A 16,530-nucleotide genomic window follows, 5' to 3' on the forward strand; every position below is an offset into this window, starting at 1 on the left:
CGAACTTCTTGCACTGGAGCAGGAAGTTTCTTATTGTTCCCACGGGTGTTTTGACCGTGTACCGGACGAGCATGCGCGGGGGAGCTCGTTGTGGGGAATGCAACACCGAGATGAAACGGAGATGACATGGAGAATCAAGAGGATTTCCATCTGAAGAGGAAGGAGATAAGGGTTTGGTATTCCCTCATTGCGAGAATTATTCTCACGGCAGGGGATGAAACGGAGATCAGGATCGTCGACGCAAACAAGACCGAAGGTGATACCCTGCTGAAAGAGAAGCTGTAAGAGTTTGTGAAGAACTTGAAAGGGTTGATGAACCTCACGCATGTGTTGAGCCACCCTAGTGACAAGTGGCAGGGTTTGAAGGGTCACGTCGATGAGAAGATCATAAAGGAGAAGAACATGTTTGAACCTGCAGAGGATACGGCGATATTTTTGTGTGGACCGCCAGGGATGATACAGACGGCAGCATTGCCTGCCCTGAGAGGAAAGTCTTAAAGTGAGCCCTTGATCAAAATGCCTGCTATTTCTCTCTTGCAGACTGAGGCTTCGTGGAGGATAAGAACATGTTTGGGTTTTAGGTGACCAGTCGTGGGAAGGCTACGGGTAACAAGTAGAAGATTATGCAATCTCTATTATCCTAAGTAATGCAACCTAAATAAGTACCGAACGCCTAAAAACAGATATGAAAACACCTGATGATATGCTATGATAACCTACGAGCTCTGCGTCAAAGCAGCGAACCATTGCCTTAAAGCACTGGACAAAACACCTGGCAACTCCTTCACATCACGGACAATAACAAAGTAGTCGAAGGGGAATGTGTCAAGGTACCTCGACATGTTAAGCTTCATCTGCCCATTGACAGTTTCGTACTTCACCTGGTTCATGTCAAGGATAGAATCCTTGCGGGAACCGTGTAGAGCGTCAATGATGACAAAGATCATCATAATCTTCTCCTCACGAGCACGGCGGACAAGACGCTTGAGGGCTTCGTGGTCCTCACAAACACCATCGGAGATGATGATCTCGAGTTGCCACAACTCGTCGCCGCCTGCACGGATATCTTGAAGAGCACGTGCGGACTCAAACAGGGAGACGGACGTTTCGGTGAGCGCACGAACGTTTGTGCGCTGCTGATCGAAGGAGAAGTGCTGGAAAACCTTGGTACCGGCTTCGGAAGTAAAGGGTTGACTGAAGGGATGAACAAGTCGGGTTTGCTCTCCGAAGGAGACGATGGAGATTTGTCCAACCTCAAGTTGAGTCAGCGCCTTAGCCACCAAAGCCATGGTCTCAAATGCAAGATTAACGGACTCAGACTCGGCCATAGACTTGGAATCATCGATAGCAATCATGACCTGATACTGCCTTTTGCTTGGTTTGGTCCTGCGCATCCAGATCTTATCCTTCTTGTACTGACTTGCGATGTAAGGGATAATCCTCTTCATATTCAAACGCTTGCCGGTACGGAAGTCACCTCGCATTTTAGTGGCCAATGTAGGCTCCAAAATCAGACGCAGTTGCTCGCAAAGACCAATAGCAAGATCCTGCGTGGATTGCTCATGGCGTTGCCAAAGCTCACGAGCCTCTTCAAGAGTGCGCGTAGGCTCGACATCACCCATGGCATCCAAGTCAAGGTCAAGTATCTCCTGCTCGATCTCATCAATGTCTGAGTCGACGTCATACCGGCCGTCTTCCAAAGATGTGCCTTGGCGGAGCTCGTCATGATCCCGTTGAACATCCGGACGAGTACCAATAAGAGCGCCGCTTTGCTTGGCTTCGGTGTCCTCTTGGGGCTCACCTTGCTCAGGAGCATCGGCCATCATCTCATCTTCGTCTGCAGGCTCGGGCATTTCGGGACGGCGCTCTGCCGGGGCACGAGCAACCTGCTCTTCCTGATCTTCAGCAGCCATCTCATCCCTGAGGGTTTCCGCCTGCTCCTCCGTGGCATTGCCGAGAGCTTGTGTGTCATGCTTCTTCTCGTCGTCGTCAATGTACTCAAAGTCTTCAGCATCTGCGATGGCGGGAGCATCTGACTGCTCTTCTTCACGTTGAGTGCTGTCCAGAATGTCACGAACCTGTCGCTTCCATTCGTTCATGGCGTCACCAAGACTGCGGAAAGGGTCCTGCTCCCCAGAAGACTCGGCCTCTTCCATCGCTTTGCTTGCATCCTGAGGTGCGTCAGTGCCGCGATCGGCACCACCATTTGCACCCTGTGCAATTTCCTGCTGATCGCCGCGCTCACCCTCTTGATCCTGCATTTGATGTTCGTCCTGAGCCGAACCGGATTGACCTGCTCCTTTCTGACCATCTTCGCGTTGAGCGGCGCCAGCATCCTCACCGTCGTCACCAGCATCCTCCTCCGGACCTTGCAGACCTTCCTGGGCCGGAAGGTTCTTCTGATCACTCTTAGGAGGATTTTGCTTGTCCTCCTGGGAGACAGGTTGGTCTTGTTCGTCCATGCCTTCGTCCTGTCCATCTTGCCCTTCCTGCTCCTCCTCATTGCTCTGAGCTTCTTCCTCCTGTCCGTTTTCCCGCCCTTCCTCCTCCGCAACCTCCTGCTCTTCCTCAGTCTTCTCATCCACGTCCATGTCCTCCTCTGAAACCTTCCCCTCCATCAACTTCTCCTCCTCTGGCCCAGCCATCTCCTCGTCTTCCTGCTCACGACTTTCAGATGGCTCATCCTTAACATCCTCCTTAGGCATATCGTCCAGTCCATCCATGTCAAACTCGTCCTCATCTTCACCTTCAGCTTCCTTCTCTTCCTCGCCGTTGAGGTTGAGATCTTCAGGAAGGTCAAGAATCTCGGCTTCGGGGATGTGCTGATCCTGTAAACCTTCTCCATCCTGATGCTCAAGATTGTCATCTTCTCCAACATCTTCTTCACCATCTTCTTCCATCTCTTGATCTTGAGCGTCTTGCTCCTGTGGCTCTCCTTCGCTTTCCTGCTTCTCTTTCCTGCCAGATTCACCTTTCTTCTTATCTTCGTTGGCAACGGTATTTGTCTCCTGTTGCTGCGCCTCTCCGCCCTGCTGTTGATCGACGTCCTTCCCGCTATCTTTGAGATCATCCCCTGCTTCTTCCTCCCACTGCTTCTCATCAACAGCAGATGGATCAAGATCATCAACATCCCCGACGTTCTCGTCCAGCTCCTCGTTCTCTTCGTCACCGGAGTCCTCGCCTTCGTCTTCCTCTTCTCTGCCAGAAAGGTCTTCCAAAGCGCCCTCGAAATCTTGATCCATCTCAATGGCATCTTTCTCAGCATCATGGTCGCCCTTGTCCCCTTCCTTGTCGGGTTCCTGTGCAAGGTCAGTAAGATCTTCATCGTCCTTGATGTCATTACTGATATCGTTTGCGCCTTCACCTTCTCCCAGGCCGGTACCTTCTGACATGCCTTTGGAGTTGCCGGCTTGCGACTGCTCAGGAGCTTGAGGCGTACAGAACCCCTTCGAAGCAAGGGTAAAGAACGAACTAGACAGTACATACATAGACTTCTGCACAGATCTGTGGTATTCAGAGAACTGGAGGAACACCTCTTCGCAGATGCTTCCATACTGCTCAATGATGGGCCAGGCCATCGCGAACAGAGCGCGGACCAGAAGAGAATCTTCCTCGGTATTGACTGAAAGACTCGAAGCCAATGTCTCCAGATTCAAAGACAGAGGTTTGATGAGGCTGGCGATATGAAGGGCCTTCACGCAAGCAACATTACTCTTATGAATAGTTTGGACGGCGTTGTCAGGAAGTGATTCGCCGTCAATGGATGTAAGTTCCGATATGCCCTTACGCAATCGCTGCATAGCAACCAGGATGGAGTCGCAAGTCTTCTGCAACCCCGAATCAAGAGCTGCGATGTCAAAGCGCCGTGGTGAGGAATCATCACGTTGGAACGACACGGTGAACGACTTCACCAACCAGCCATGGACTGGCTCAAGCATATACGCCAGATTGGAATGGTCAACTGCCAATGTTGCAAGACGCTGACACAATGCATTCGACCATGACCGTGCCCTGAACACTGCAGCAGATGTCGAGGTGCTCAGGACATGCTTTTCATGCTCGGAGCTTTCCTCAAGGTCCCTGATAATAGAAGAACTGGATTGCAGTTCGGCACGCAGAGCCTCCGACACTGACTGCAATTCCGGCAACGAAGCCAACTCACTTTGAGCTGCTATGACTTCCAAAGAAGTCGCCAAGACGGAGCAAGCGCGGCGCAAGATGATAAGGACCTCGGACACCATAGCAGGCGTGACGGTACACGTCAGGTCGGGTAAGGTTTCCAGAGACCACTCAACGGCTCCGTTCGCTGCTAAAGAGCGATATTCAGACAAAATGACCTGCAAACCCTCGAGATCTCTCTGCCATCCGGACAGAAGCGACCTTTCCTCTAAGATGAGAGTCAGAAGTGACTCGACGAAGGACTGACCACGCTGCACCTCCGATTTCTGGATATCCTCGGAGTGGTTGAACAGACACCCTCGAATTCGGGGAAGGAATTCCAGGATGCGGTAGAAGTAGGTATTAACGCCTTTCAGCACTGCTCTTCCAGCATGGGTACCGCAGGTTTCGCTAATACCGGGTGTCCTAGCAAGGAGATCGTTTACGTTGGCTTGTTTCTTGAAAACCTCGGGGGCCATTCTAGACTTAAGTCCAATGCGTCTGAGCTCTTTCATGGCATCGGTGAAAGCCTTTCGTTTACGGGTCTTCAAATGCTTGACCTCGTTCTCAGTCTCCTCCTTCAGAACGCTGGGAGTGAGCTTCCGGTATTCTTCGATATCCTGCAGCAGCGATAACGTGAAGTCCTCCAAATGACGGGATGATCCAATCGAAAGCCCATTCCTGTCAGAACGGGAGATGATGCCAGACATGTTCCGAACAGTTAGCTCCACGTTGACGAGACGCTCAGGGCGTCTGCTAAAATCGATATGGTTGGATTCCTGAAGCAATGACACCGAGCGCTGAATAGCCTCTTGTTGAACGTTGACTTGGACGTCACGTGGTGTCAGAACATCGTTGCCAGACTCTTTGGTCATCTCAGGATCAGCGACAAGACCTTGCTGAAGAATAGCAGCTGCAGGTTGCTCGAGGATGGCGCGATATTTGCGGATGGTGTTATATAGCTTGACGTGCGACCGTTTCGCACTTGCCTTAAGAGCGTAGACATTAACGTCCTTCCAACTAGCCAACTTGACCGTTTCCGTGATCTTCTGTTCGAGTGCTTTCTTTTTCTCCTCAAAGGATTTGTCGATCTGAGAGCTGAAAAGAGAGAAGTACTCTGCAATATTCTCCAAGGCCAAGCCTATTTTACCCATGATGGGATCAAACTTAGCGATAGTCGCAGCGTACTGCGCGAAGTTGCGAATTAACTGCAATCTGGCCTTGTACTGCCCAACATTGGCCCCACTGAGGAACGTGCTGAGAACGCCGACGAGTTCAAGAATGTGAGAACTCACATCATCCCCTTGAACATCAAGATCCAGGATATTAGCAACAGCCGTCTCGTAGATTTGGAACCACCATTGACCTACGTCCCGGCGGAAGTGTTCGTCCTGCAGATGGAAGAGCTGTGGCCACTTGCTGAGCTCAAAGCGACGCCAAGAAATGATGAGGTCTCTGATCCCATCGCAATGGGCTTGCAAGGAAAACTCTCTACTGGCCACCTTCTGCCATTGATCAACGACCCCGTACAGCTGCTCAAGCTTTGTGAGAATCTGCGCCAAAGGCGAGATCAAGGGCAGGGAGTGGATCTGCTCGGCCAGACCTCGAATATCTTGCAGAGTAACGTGCTCAGGGAAGACGTCAAGAATGGCCTTTACACGGATGATGAGTGCATCGAGAAGTGGAATCACACGTTTGGTTTCCCGGAGATTAGGATCCTTGTAGAAGTCGTAGAAGGCCTCCGATGATTCGTCCCTACTAACTCCGTTAAGCCAAGCAAGAGAACTCTGAGCAGCAAGAACTTGTGATGGCAAAGCCATGCTGACCGAAGCATCAGACACTGGTAAGACGTCCGCCTCCGATAAATCGCTGGCGAGCTGTTGACCTTGTTCGAGCAGGGTGGCCAGGCTGGCAACGGAAGCACCCAGGGAGCGTTGGCGAACGTCAAGCATGAGCTTGGCATGGATGTCCATAAGGTCGGAATGCATGTTACTGCGCATGTCACGATCGGACTTTCCGCTTCTTGACGACAAAGTTGTTGTCATACCGACATCCTCGTAGTCAGGGAACATCAACTTGTACTCCTCCTCAAGCTCCTCTTCGGTGCGTTCAGTATTCTTGTGCCTGTAGAGGCTAGCATCTGCTTCATTTTCTTCCAGCTGCTTCTTCCGTTCCAGGGACCATTGTTGGTAAAATCGGCGGAAGATGAATTCCATAAGTTCTGCGTCAGATGCTGTCAAATTGCCCTTGAGACGAGAATGGAACTCTAACTGCGAGACAACGAACACCATCAATTTCTCCACGAAGTACTTGGGTGCGCCAATATCCGTGGCGCAATGCAAGACCCTCGAAACCTTCTCGACATCAGGAAGTTCCCCAGCTAGAGCCGGGATACTGACGAGCTGGGCGAGGAGCTCTGTGCGCTCGGAGGCGTCGGCAACCTGACGGATGAGAACACCTTCCGCAAGGGTTGAAAGGCCGAACTTCAAATTGGCGATGAAACCAAGCAACGGCTCAAGCATGTCTTTGTACATGGGATAAGCGGAGCGGAGGCGCTGCGAGAAGCGCGTCCATGTCTGCTGGAAGAGCTTCTCCTGAGACACGGCGTTATTCGACTCTGAGTCCAGATCGTTGATAAGTTGTCTCAAATGACCGTTATCCAAGACGGAGGACATGAACTGAGACAACTCCCGGTGCAGAGTTCCCATTTGCGACTTAGGAGGACGCACGATGTTAGATACACTGCCTTGCGGAGGTGCACTCTTCGCCTGAAGCTTGTTTTGTAGATCAATAAGACGAGGCTCGGCCACGTTACCGGTGAAGCGGTCGCCGAAGAACAGCAGGGCGGACAGGTAAGAGCTGAGACCATCCCGTTGCTTGAGCCACCTCTCATACTTGATGCGGGGCGCAATCGCAGGATCGAAGGGTACATTAGGCACGTAGAGGTAAAGACAGCCTGCAGCAAATGAAGCCCATGCTTTACCGCAAGACACCAACCGCTCCGAAACCGATTCAGTAGCCCACTGGACGGTCTTCGCGATTTCGGTCAGCGCATCTGAAAGATAATCAGTAGCAGCTGGAAGCTGGATATCGGTGCAAAATGAGCGTAGGTCGGAAATTGCCTGAGCACACAAGACATCAAGGTCGACCGCGTTTGCGTGTGAATCCAAGCTACTGCGAACAACGTCGAGGAATTCCTCGATACTTGAGACTTGGACTGCATCGTAATGCTGACGATGAATTGTGATCAAATCAAGGAACTCGCCCACGAGGACTGACAGGAACTGATCCACTTTGTCGGCCGTCATGTCTGCCGCATGACGGGAGAGATGCTGACTGAAATCCTTGAACTCCTGTGCACGTTGATCCACCTGTCCCGTTTCGGATTTGCGAACTTCCTTAAGCGCTTTGAACACAGCCTTGGTGACGTCGCCACTCAGGAATGATGCTGGACCCCTCGTGGCATCTTCGCCATCATCAGCAGGGTTGAGTCCCTCAAGTAAGTCATGCAGGAGACTCACAAAGACCGCCCGCTGATGAGGCTGTATTGCCTTTGAGGATAACAGGGCGTAAGGTAGAAGACGCAAAGTAGGTGTATTCGCATGGTGCGCCAAATGCAAAATCTCCCTCAAGTTGGGAAGGCCTTCGAAGCTGCTCGACAAACCGGACTGGGACGAGGAGATAAGACGTAGTTGTTTACTTGCAAGCAACCAGCTAGTAATCTGATGCAAGCTCTTATCAATTGCCCCGGACTGGGCCGCCTCAATCTGCTCCAATTGAGCAAGGATGTCCCGCAAAGGCTGCGCGCTGGCCATAACGGCTGAGGGTAGCGTATCGCTGGACAACATGTCGGCCATCACAAGTAGAAAAGTGTGTTTTATCTCGACGATGCTCTCAACGTTCCCCAGCTTATGGGTGTGCTTAGCCAACGAATCGAAGCGCTCAATGAGACTGGACAAATCGTTGAATACAGACCAGGCCTCCGCTGAGGATGGAACAGCTGGGTGCATCGTTTTCCACATGACTTCCATGGATCTGCCAGTTGTCATAATCAAAGAATCACTCAAGCGTAAGAGAGCCCCTCGGAAGGTTTCGAACAGGGCCGATGGAAGAAGAGAGGTGTTCGCCTCGAGCCATTCTTCCAGGAGACTCCGGTAAACATGGAAGTAGCTGGTGTCGAAATCGGTGGTGTTGGTCAAAGCAATTATATCTTCGAGGATCTCGACGAACTCGACAAGCTTTTCAGCAACGACCTGCACACGAGTTAGGATGTTATACACATTTATCAAGTATCTTTCAAGACAACATACCAATGAATCCCCGTTGTCGGGGATGGCAGAGAGCCACGTTGCAAGACCGGTCATGTTGGCAGTCAGAAGTGGGAACACCGCTTCCGATGAGCGCCCTTGATCACCCACTTCGCGGCCATTCGCCGTCGCAGCGGAGAGCTCCAAGAAGGTCATCGCGGATGGCTTCAGTGAAAGAGACCGCTGGGATACACGCGACATGATTTCCTCCATACGAACAAGGCGGTCGAGAACATCATAAGAGCTGGCAAGAGAGGATGCAACGGCAAGACCAGTATCAGATGCTACAGCGGAAGACGAAGGGACCAAATATGAATTGTTCATAGGGTAAATTGTCTATTGATAAATATACCGTATCAGCACAGTGACCCTCCTCTTTGAAATCAAGATTGCTGACCTGTGCTGCCGCAAAAGAATCCTGTAAGCTCAAACGGCCAGTAATTGCAACATATAAACGCATGATGGTATGCACGATGGGATGCTGCTGAAGAGACGCAAACCTGTGATGAAGTTCATGGATGGTTGTATTGAAATCCTCGGTGGAATCGGCGAACTTGATAACCAACACCAACCAACGAAACAGAGTCGACCGGAGGTGAAGAGGAACGTAGTCAACAATCACACGAAGGAGATAGTTCATCACATTGGGGGAAAGACTGCTTGCTTGAGAGTCTCTCAACACTAGGTCAAAAGTGCGGATCAAATTGGCGGCTGAGTCCGTAGCAGACCCTCGTCCGCCAGTGATGGAAGAATTGGTCACAATGTCACACATAGGAGAACCGATTTGAGCGGCGCGAGCATGTTCCTGGGCACGACGAATCGCGTCATGGCGTTCGTCAAGACTTGGAACGATGCCGGCAAGGCGCAACTGCTGTAGGCAATCCTGAGGAGTGGAAGTTTTGTCGACCGGTCCAAGGAAAACCTCGACACCTCTGTTTCTCATTGCACGGGACAGCTCACCGTTACGAGCATCCATGGTCATGAAGAGACGGAAGTTCGGATGAGGTTTAACAACCTTGGGCGACCCATCAGGCATGCTGCGTTCGTTCACTATCAAAGTTCCGTTAGTCTCAAGCAGACCGTTCAAACGATCAAGGACTGAAGCACTGCAGAGGTTAGCATTATCAAGGATCAACCAACGCCCCTCCTCCACTGCGCGCATCAACAAACCATCAACCCATTCGAAGCGCGCCACAGTCGGTCCTTGTGTGCCGGACAAAACGGCATCAGTCCGGGTCACCAAAGACATCAGCTCTGCTTCATCGGGGAAGGTCTGTTGCAAAAGATGCAAAGCTTCCTTAAGGATGTGCAAGTTCGCCAGAACTTGGACGTCGCCAACTGAGCCCGAAAGCGTCGTTGCACATAAGGTGAAAACATGCTCCACAAGATCACCTTGGGAACTCACTGTCAACTGCGACGTCGCAAAATCAATCAAGAGCATTGAGGCCCATTGATACGCAGCCTGGAACAAACCGGAAGACTTGCGGATGATGTCCATCTGCTCAAATCCACCAAGGATGTCCATAGTATCAATGTCACTATTCATCGCCAGCTCATCCAAGGTGGCACCTGTCAGGCCAGCCAAGAGCCTCACCAAGGTTGTCTTGCCGGAGCGTGTAGGACCAATGACGATACACGGATACGCTTGTTGGACGCAAGTCATCATCAGCTCTAGAGGAAGGAGCTGACTCTGCATGATTGTGGAAGTGTCAAGGAAACACGGCTGTGACTTCTTCTCCCGGGAGAGGAGTGAGTGACCAACCTGAAAGAACGAGTCCGTGATCTGGTAATGAGTGCTACGGGTAGGAGGTCTGAAACCGAACACCTCCTCATATAAGTCGTCAACACGGTGTTTGTCGTTCTCGGTGCGGAGTCTCTGTTTGACGATCACGTCTAAGTACTCATGAGGCTCGCATCCTTGAGTCAAACCAGTTGAGGTGCTGAGAAGCTCCAACCAGCGACAAGTATCACGCAAGTTGAATTCCCATGGACTTCCCGCTTGTGCGAAAGAACGCTTAATGACAGTTTCTTCTTGCAACCGGAACACGAAGCGAATAAGCTTGCTCACGGTTTCAGCATCGGCAGCAGGAAAGAGATGCTGACAAATCAGAAGCATATCTTCATCAGTCAAAGTATCGACATACACTTGTGTGAAGCGGTTGACAAAAGATTTTGGCAAACCTTTACGAGCTCCACCCATGGAAACGGGATTCTGCGCCGCAAACACCCGGAAGTTAGGATGACACGTGAAAGACCTGTCCAACTCGGGAATATAGGCCTCACCACGGTGATCCAGACAAGCGTTCAGTCCTTCCAAGACAGACTGAGAAGCCAAGTTCATCTCATCAAGAAGAACCCAATGACCCTGTTGCATGGCACGCAAGAACGGTGCGTCTCGCCATGCGAACTCACCACTTTGACCACCTTCCACCGGAACATCAGAACCGAACAAATCCATAAGATCGGTCTGCTCGGAGAAATTGATACGAGTCAATGGCTGTTGGGCGGCTGCAGCAACGGCGGACACAAGACTGGTCTTACCAACACCAGGACTGCCTTCCAATAAGACAGGCTTCCGCACTTGCAGAGCACGCAAAACTCGCATGGCGTTCGCAGCGGTAGTGGGGGCCTGCAAGTTGAACGACATGTTCATGTAGCCATGCTCACCGCGAGGGATGACGAACGGTCCTAAACCGAACACCTCAACGGTAACATGAACTGGGTAACGACGATTGTACTCAGCGACCAAGTCCGCACCAAGGATATCAGACAACTTGTTAACACACTTCAACTTCTCCCGCTGAAGACCTTGAGGGTCAACTCCCAACCCAGATGACGCATTGGAGCCGAGACCGTCCACAAAGACCATGCAAGCACCGTGGAAGAGTGCAAGCACATCGTCGATAGACTTCGACGCATTGTTCATAAATCCAATCCACGCCAGGATGTCACGGATGGAGATAGTGGATGCAGATGCACCAATAGCGAATGTTCTGCCGAACCAGTCGGCGAACTCCACCATCTTAGGTGCGAAGCTGCGCACATTATCATTCAACCGACCAGCAACGATCTGGAGGACATCTTCAGGGTCACCCATAGTCGGCACCCAAATTTCTGTGAAACGGTTTCTCAAAGCTGGGGACAGCTCCTTCTTTCCATAATCACCTCCGGGGTTCATGGTGGCAAAGAACTGGAAACCTTGAGTTGCCGTCACGATGCTTGCATCGGTGCCCTTCTCCGCCAAAGTGATAGTACGAGCAGGTTCCAAGACAGAGTTGAGTCTTTCAAGGACAGAATCATCGGCAAGTGAGATTTCATCCAGAAGGAAGAGATCACCTTGCTTCAGTGCGGTGATGAGGGTACCGTCACTCCACTCGAATAACACCTTGACTCGGCGAATGCCGTCTTCGATTCGTGCAATGGCTGCTGTACATTCTGGCAATGAGAATATAGGACCGGCAAGATCCAAGCCCTGAAACGCCGATACCAGTTCGGTCGGAGCAGCGTCAGCGTCAAATTGCAGCTCCGGGGCATATTGTGCAAAGAATCTTAACAGGTCCTTCGTAAGCTGCGTCTGCATTGCAGCCCGGTTCCTGACCGGGCGCTGAGCACCGATGATATCGCCGGTTTCCGTGTTCTGATGTGCGTTGATGATGTGCAATTCCTTGGCGAACGCATCCGACAACATCTGACAAACAGTGGTCTTACCACATCCAGTCTCTCCAACAAGCAAGACAGGCTCATTCCACCGCAAAGAATGAGATACAAGGGTATATAATCTCCGCATCGCTTTAGTCCAAACCACGCCCTGGGACAAGGACTTCGATGCATACAGCTCATACTCGGGCAACGCCGCGACATTGTAGAGGGCGGCCTCGTCGATCTTGACCTTCATAACCTTTTCAAGGACTTCCTTAACGATGACCTTCTCTTCATCCTTGCGGACACGCTCAGCCAGGAGCATGTATCCATTCTCAGCCAACTGCTGATATCCAATGGCTTCACGACCAGCCCAACGAAACAAATCACGCAACGTCGCAAAACTGTTCTTCTGCTCAAGCAACCTGGTTGACTGACGACGGATAGCCAACTGCTTGTAGACCTCGACAATCCTGGCACAATAAGAAGGAGCGATCTGACAGCGCTTGCACAGAATCTCCTCCAATTCGCTCTCTGGAATGTCGTCGAAATGCAACTCCAAGAAACGGTTGCGGAACGCGCGAGAAAGGACCTTACGTCCACCATAAAGACCCGGGGGGTTTTGAGTAGCGAAAAGCATGAAGTGAGGGTGTGGCTTGACGACCTCCTGGGTTTCGGGGATGAGCAACTCCCTGTTGTCATCGAGCAAACGGTTAAGCGCCTCAAGAACATCCGAAGGCGCCAAATTCAACTCATCAAGCACAATCCAGTAACCCTTCCTGACAGCCTCCACTAAGAGACCCTCTTGGAATTTCAACTGACCCTCATTGTCGGAGACATAAGACCCAAGGTACTCTTGCAAGTCCGTATGCTCGTGGTTGTTGATACGCACGAACCTGTGTCCGGTCTTCTTGGCGAGGTACTCAACCATAGACGTCTTACCGCTGGACGTCGGGCCCTGAATCAAGACCGGGAACCTCCGGGTCGCTGTCGCGCGAACGAGGTTAAGCATGTTCTTTTCGACAAACGGAGTGATGATATAATGCAACTCCTCTTGAACAGGATACTGTCCTTGATGCATCCAGTAGTGGTTGAACTGAACATAATCACCCTCCGTCGGTCTCCTCGGAATCTGCGAGATAACCGACTTGACATTCTTGACACCAGACAACGTGTACTGCTCAATAATAGGCCTCAAAACAGCCTCAGAAGCCTTATCAAGCAACGTCAAGCAAGACATACAGAATCCCTCGTACAAACTCCTGCGAAGACCGTACACCGGCGCAATATCACCAACATACGTCAACGTCCGCGCAAGCGTACGAATACTAAAGTGCGGCTTCTGGTTCGCACCGTCGACCAATCGGTTACTCTCGCTGAGCTCCTTAGCCTTCATATACAATTGCGCGACATCATGCGCAGCACGGTCATCACCAATCGACAAATGGGCAATGTACTTCCTGATAATCGCCAACAAATCATCCATGTTGGTATCAGGCGAGTGAACATACAACTCGGTAAACCTGCTTCTCAATCCACTCGGCAAATCCCTCTTACCGACATCAGTAGCAGGGTTCATATTCGCAAAAATGCGGAACTCGGGGTGGGGCTTAATAGGCTCAATGTCACCCTTCTCGGACAACATAATCGACCCACCGCCCTCCTGAAGCAACCCAGAGATGGACTCGAGCGTATCAGCAGCAGCCAAATTAATCTCATCCAGCAAAAGCCAATCACCATTCCTAACAGCCTTGATCAACGATCCCTCAACGAACGAGAACGCAAAAGACTTGCTAATCTGACTCTGCTGAACCTCAAAGTTGGCTACATCCTTCGCAAACTGATCCCAAAGCCCCACAAGCTCCGGATCGACCTTTCTCTTCTTCTTAGTGGGTTCCTCGGAGGGAGCATTAAGCGTAGCGAGTCTCTGCTCAGCCAACTTGACCGACTCGTGGAATAGCCTGACGAGCTTGTTCCACTCCTGCGCACCATAGACTTTATTGACGACCTCCATGAACCTCGCATTCTTCTTCATCGAGAACGTCCTCTCAAAGATCACATCAAAGCTTTCCTTCAACGGGACTGCAAGGATCTTGGCGTCGATGGGCTTATACCCACCCAACAAATCGCCCGACTCAGTCTGTTGCGACAAGTTAATCGCAACCAAATTATGCCCGAGGGTATCGGCGAGCTGCTGTACAATGGTAGTCTTACCCGTACCTGTCTCACCGACAAGGAGAACAGGCTCAGACAACGTAACCGCAACACCAAGCTGCTCCAACAACCTCAACGCATGCCCCGTCGTCGCAAACGGGCGTCTCTTCCTCCTCGAAATCGCCTGCGCGGCAGCAACATTCTTCCTCATCACAGCCCTTCCAACCTGAAGCGTCTCCTCATCCTCGGCGTGACGTGGAACATGCGCACGCAAAAACAACTGAACACGCTCAGGCGGTACCTCAAGCTCAGTCCCAATCCTCGAGACAAGGTATTCGCGACCATCGATCGTGTGAATCATACCACCGAAACAATCAACAGCCTCCGCAAAGATATAATCCTGTAATCCCTGACTAACGGGCGCATCAGGATTCGTGATGCCAGCGCTAGCATACAGTGCAGTGATGCGGGTACACCACTTGACCAAATCTCTCGTCGTAACAGCCCGTCCAAGGGACGTCTTGGACATCATAAAGAACGCAGGGTCACGATACGTCTCCCGCACAGCTTTATACACATCAACGATCCGTTCCGCAATCGTAGCCAAGACAGGAAACCTCTTCGCCACGATCTCCAACAACTCATCCTCAGGCGCGAGCTCAATCACGACCCTCTCCCACAAATGCCCTCCAATGCCGCTTTCGGTCTCGGCTTCGAGGTGCTTCTTTCTCCGTCCATAACTCTCCGGAAGAGTTTTGGTCGCAATCATCCTGAACCCACGTCCAGCTTTGACCGTCTCCCCCCTCGACGGAATCCCAATCTCGCCTCTCTCCATCAAAGGCAGGAGAACACTCAAAACCTCCGCAGGAGCCTTATCGACGTCCTCGACAAGGATCCACTTTCCCTCTCGGACGGCTTTGGTCAACACTCCAGGCTGCCAGGTGAATTCACCAGGGGTGTTGGAGGTAACATAAGTTCCCAACAAAAGTTTCGCATCAGTTTGGTCACCCAAATGAATGCGGACGAGGTCTTCAGCGCGACCGAGTGCGTGCGCAATTGATTCAATCAAGAAAGTCTTTCCACTTCCCGACAACCCTGTAAGCAAGATGGGTGCGCGACCCAACAGAGCCTTCGCGATCGCCGCGACATTCCTCTTCGTGGTCGGCGTCAAAACAACTGGAGTGCTCTGGGGTCCAACATCCCTAAACCTCGGCAACAAAATCCCCGACAAATTAACTGTGAAGGGGCTCAAATCCTCTTCCTTCAGAACGCGGGGCTGGGCGTCCGTGTTTTCCGTTAAGTAGTCCTGGTTCATGTACTTTACTTGCTCCATCTTTTCCCTCCTGTCTTCCATATACGAGATAAACCCGTAATCCATATCTTCCGTACCCTCCCAAGATCCCGTAACCGCCCCCTCACCGAGATGCGCACGAATCATCTCCAAACGCGCAGCATCTGCAGCGGAAAGGGTGATACACCACAACTCAATCGCAAGAGCCCGGACGGGGAGCGAAGGATGCCTAAACAACGCAAACATGGTAGAAACGTCCACCAATCCCAAAAACGCATCCTTCTTGAACCTCACAAGCCTATACGCAGCGAGCAACAACTCCTTCGTACGTTCCGCGTCGCACTCCGTAACTTCCTCATCCGTCGACTTTGACGTAACTCCAGTCAAGGAGCGGAGGAATGAGGAACCACAATGGAGGTACTCAACAGCGTACTCGGCAACATGTGGAGCTATCGCCAACACACGACCAAACGCACACGCAAGATCCTCGACGCGTGTCTCGACGGCTTGGTGCCAACGTGCAACAAGGTCGGGGAAGATGGGGCGGTATGCGGCCAGGATGTGGAGTGTGAAGCGCGGATCGAGCGCGAGAAGGGAGAGGGTGTCGAGGTATTGCGCGGTAGGTGTCGCGGGGTTTGCGAGGATTGCGTGTGCTTCGGCGGGAATGATGGGGGCGATGCTGGAAAGTGCGACAGCGAGGTTCATCGCGAGGGGGTTGAAGAGCGGCATAGGCGGCTCTTGCTCCTCCACGACTGTAGTGGGAGCCTCAACCTCAACATCAGCCATTGCTGTATCCGACATTGTCGTACCGTAGCTGTAATTCAAACTTCGGGGATGTATGCTGATACTGCTCGTGTCGTATCGATAAGCTCGTTATCACCGCACTCGGTCGATCTGGAGCAACGACTTCTACAAGCGACTAACAGCCTCTATACACCTGGACTAAAACTACGTCCGATCGAACTTTGACCTAGGAGTAGG

The 16,530-nt window shown here is 51.6% G+C and overlaps 1 protein-coding gene across 1 annotated transcript; it reads right to left on the reverse strand.

The window, feature by feature from the left end:
• Positions 1-625: 625 nt before the first annotated feature.
• SAICODRAFT_18633 (midasin) lies at positions 626-16,530 on the reverse strand. Its single transcript, XM_019165985.1, has 3 exons — positions 8,863-16,530; positions 8,469-8,801; positions 626-8,411 (listed from the first exon to the last, which is right to left on the reverse strand). Exons 1-3 carry the CDS (start codon positions 16,348-16,350, stop codon positions 717-719), a joined length of 15,516 nt encoding a protein of 5,171 aa, XP_019024705.1. The 5' UTR covers positions 16,351-16,530; the 3' UTR covers positions 626-716.

The sequence above is a fragment of the Saitoella complicata genome (assembly GCF_001661265.1).
Source record: "Saitoella complicata NRRL Y-17804 unplaced genomic scaffold SAICOscaffold_9, whole genome shotgun sequence".
Lineage (NCBI taxonomy): Eukaryota > Fungi > Ascomycota > Saitoellomycetes > Saitoellales > Saitoellaceae > Saitoella > Saitoella complicata.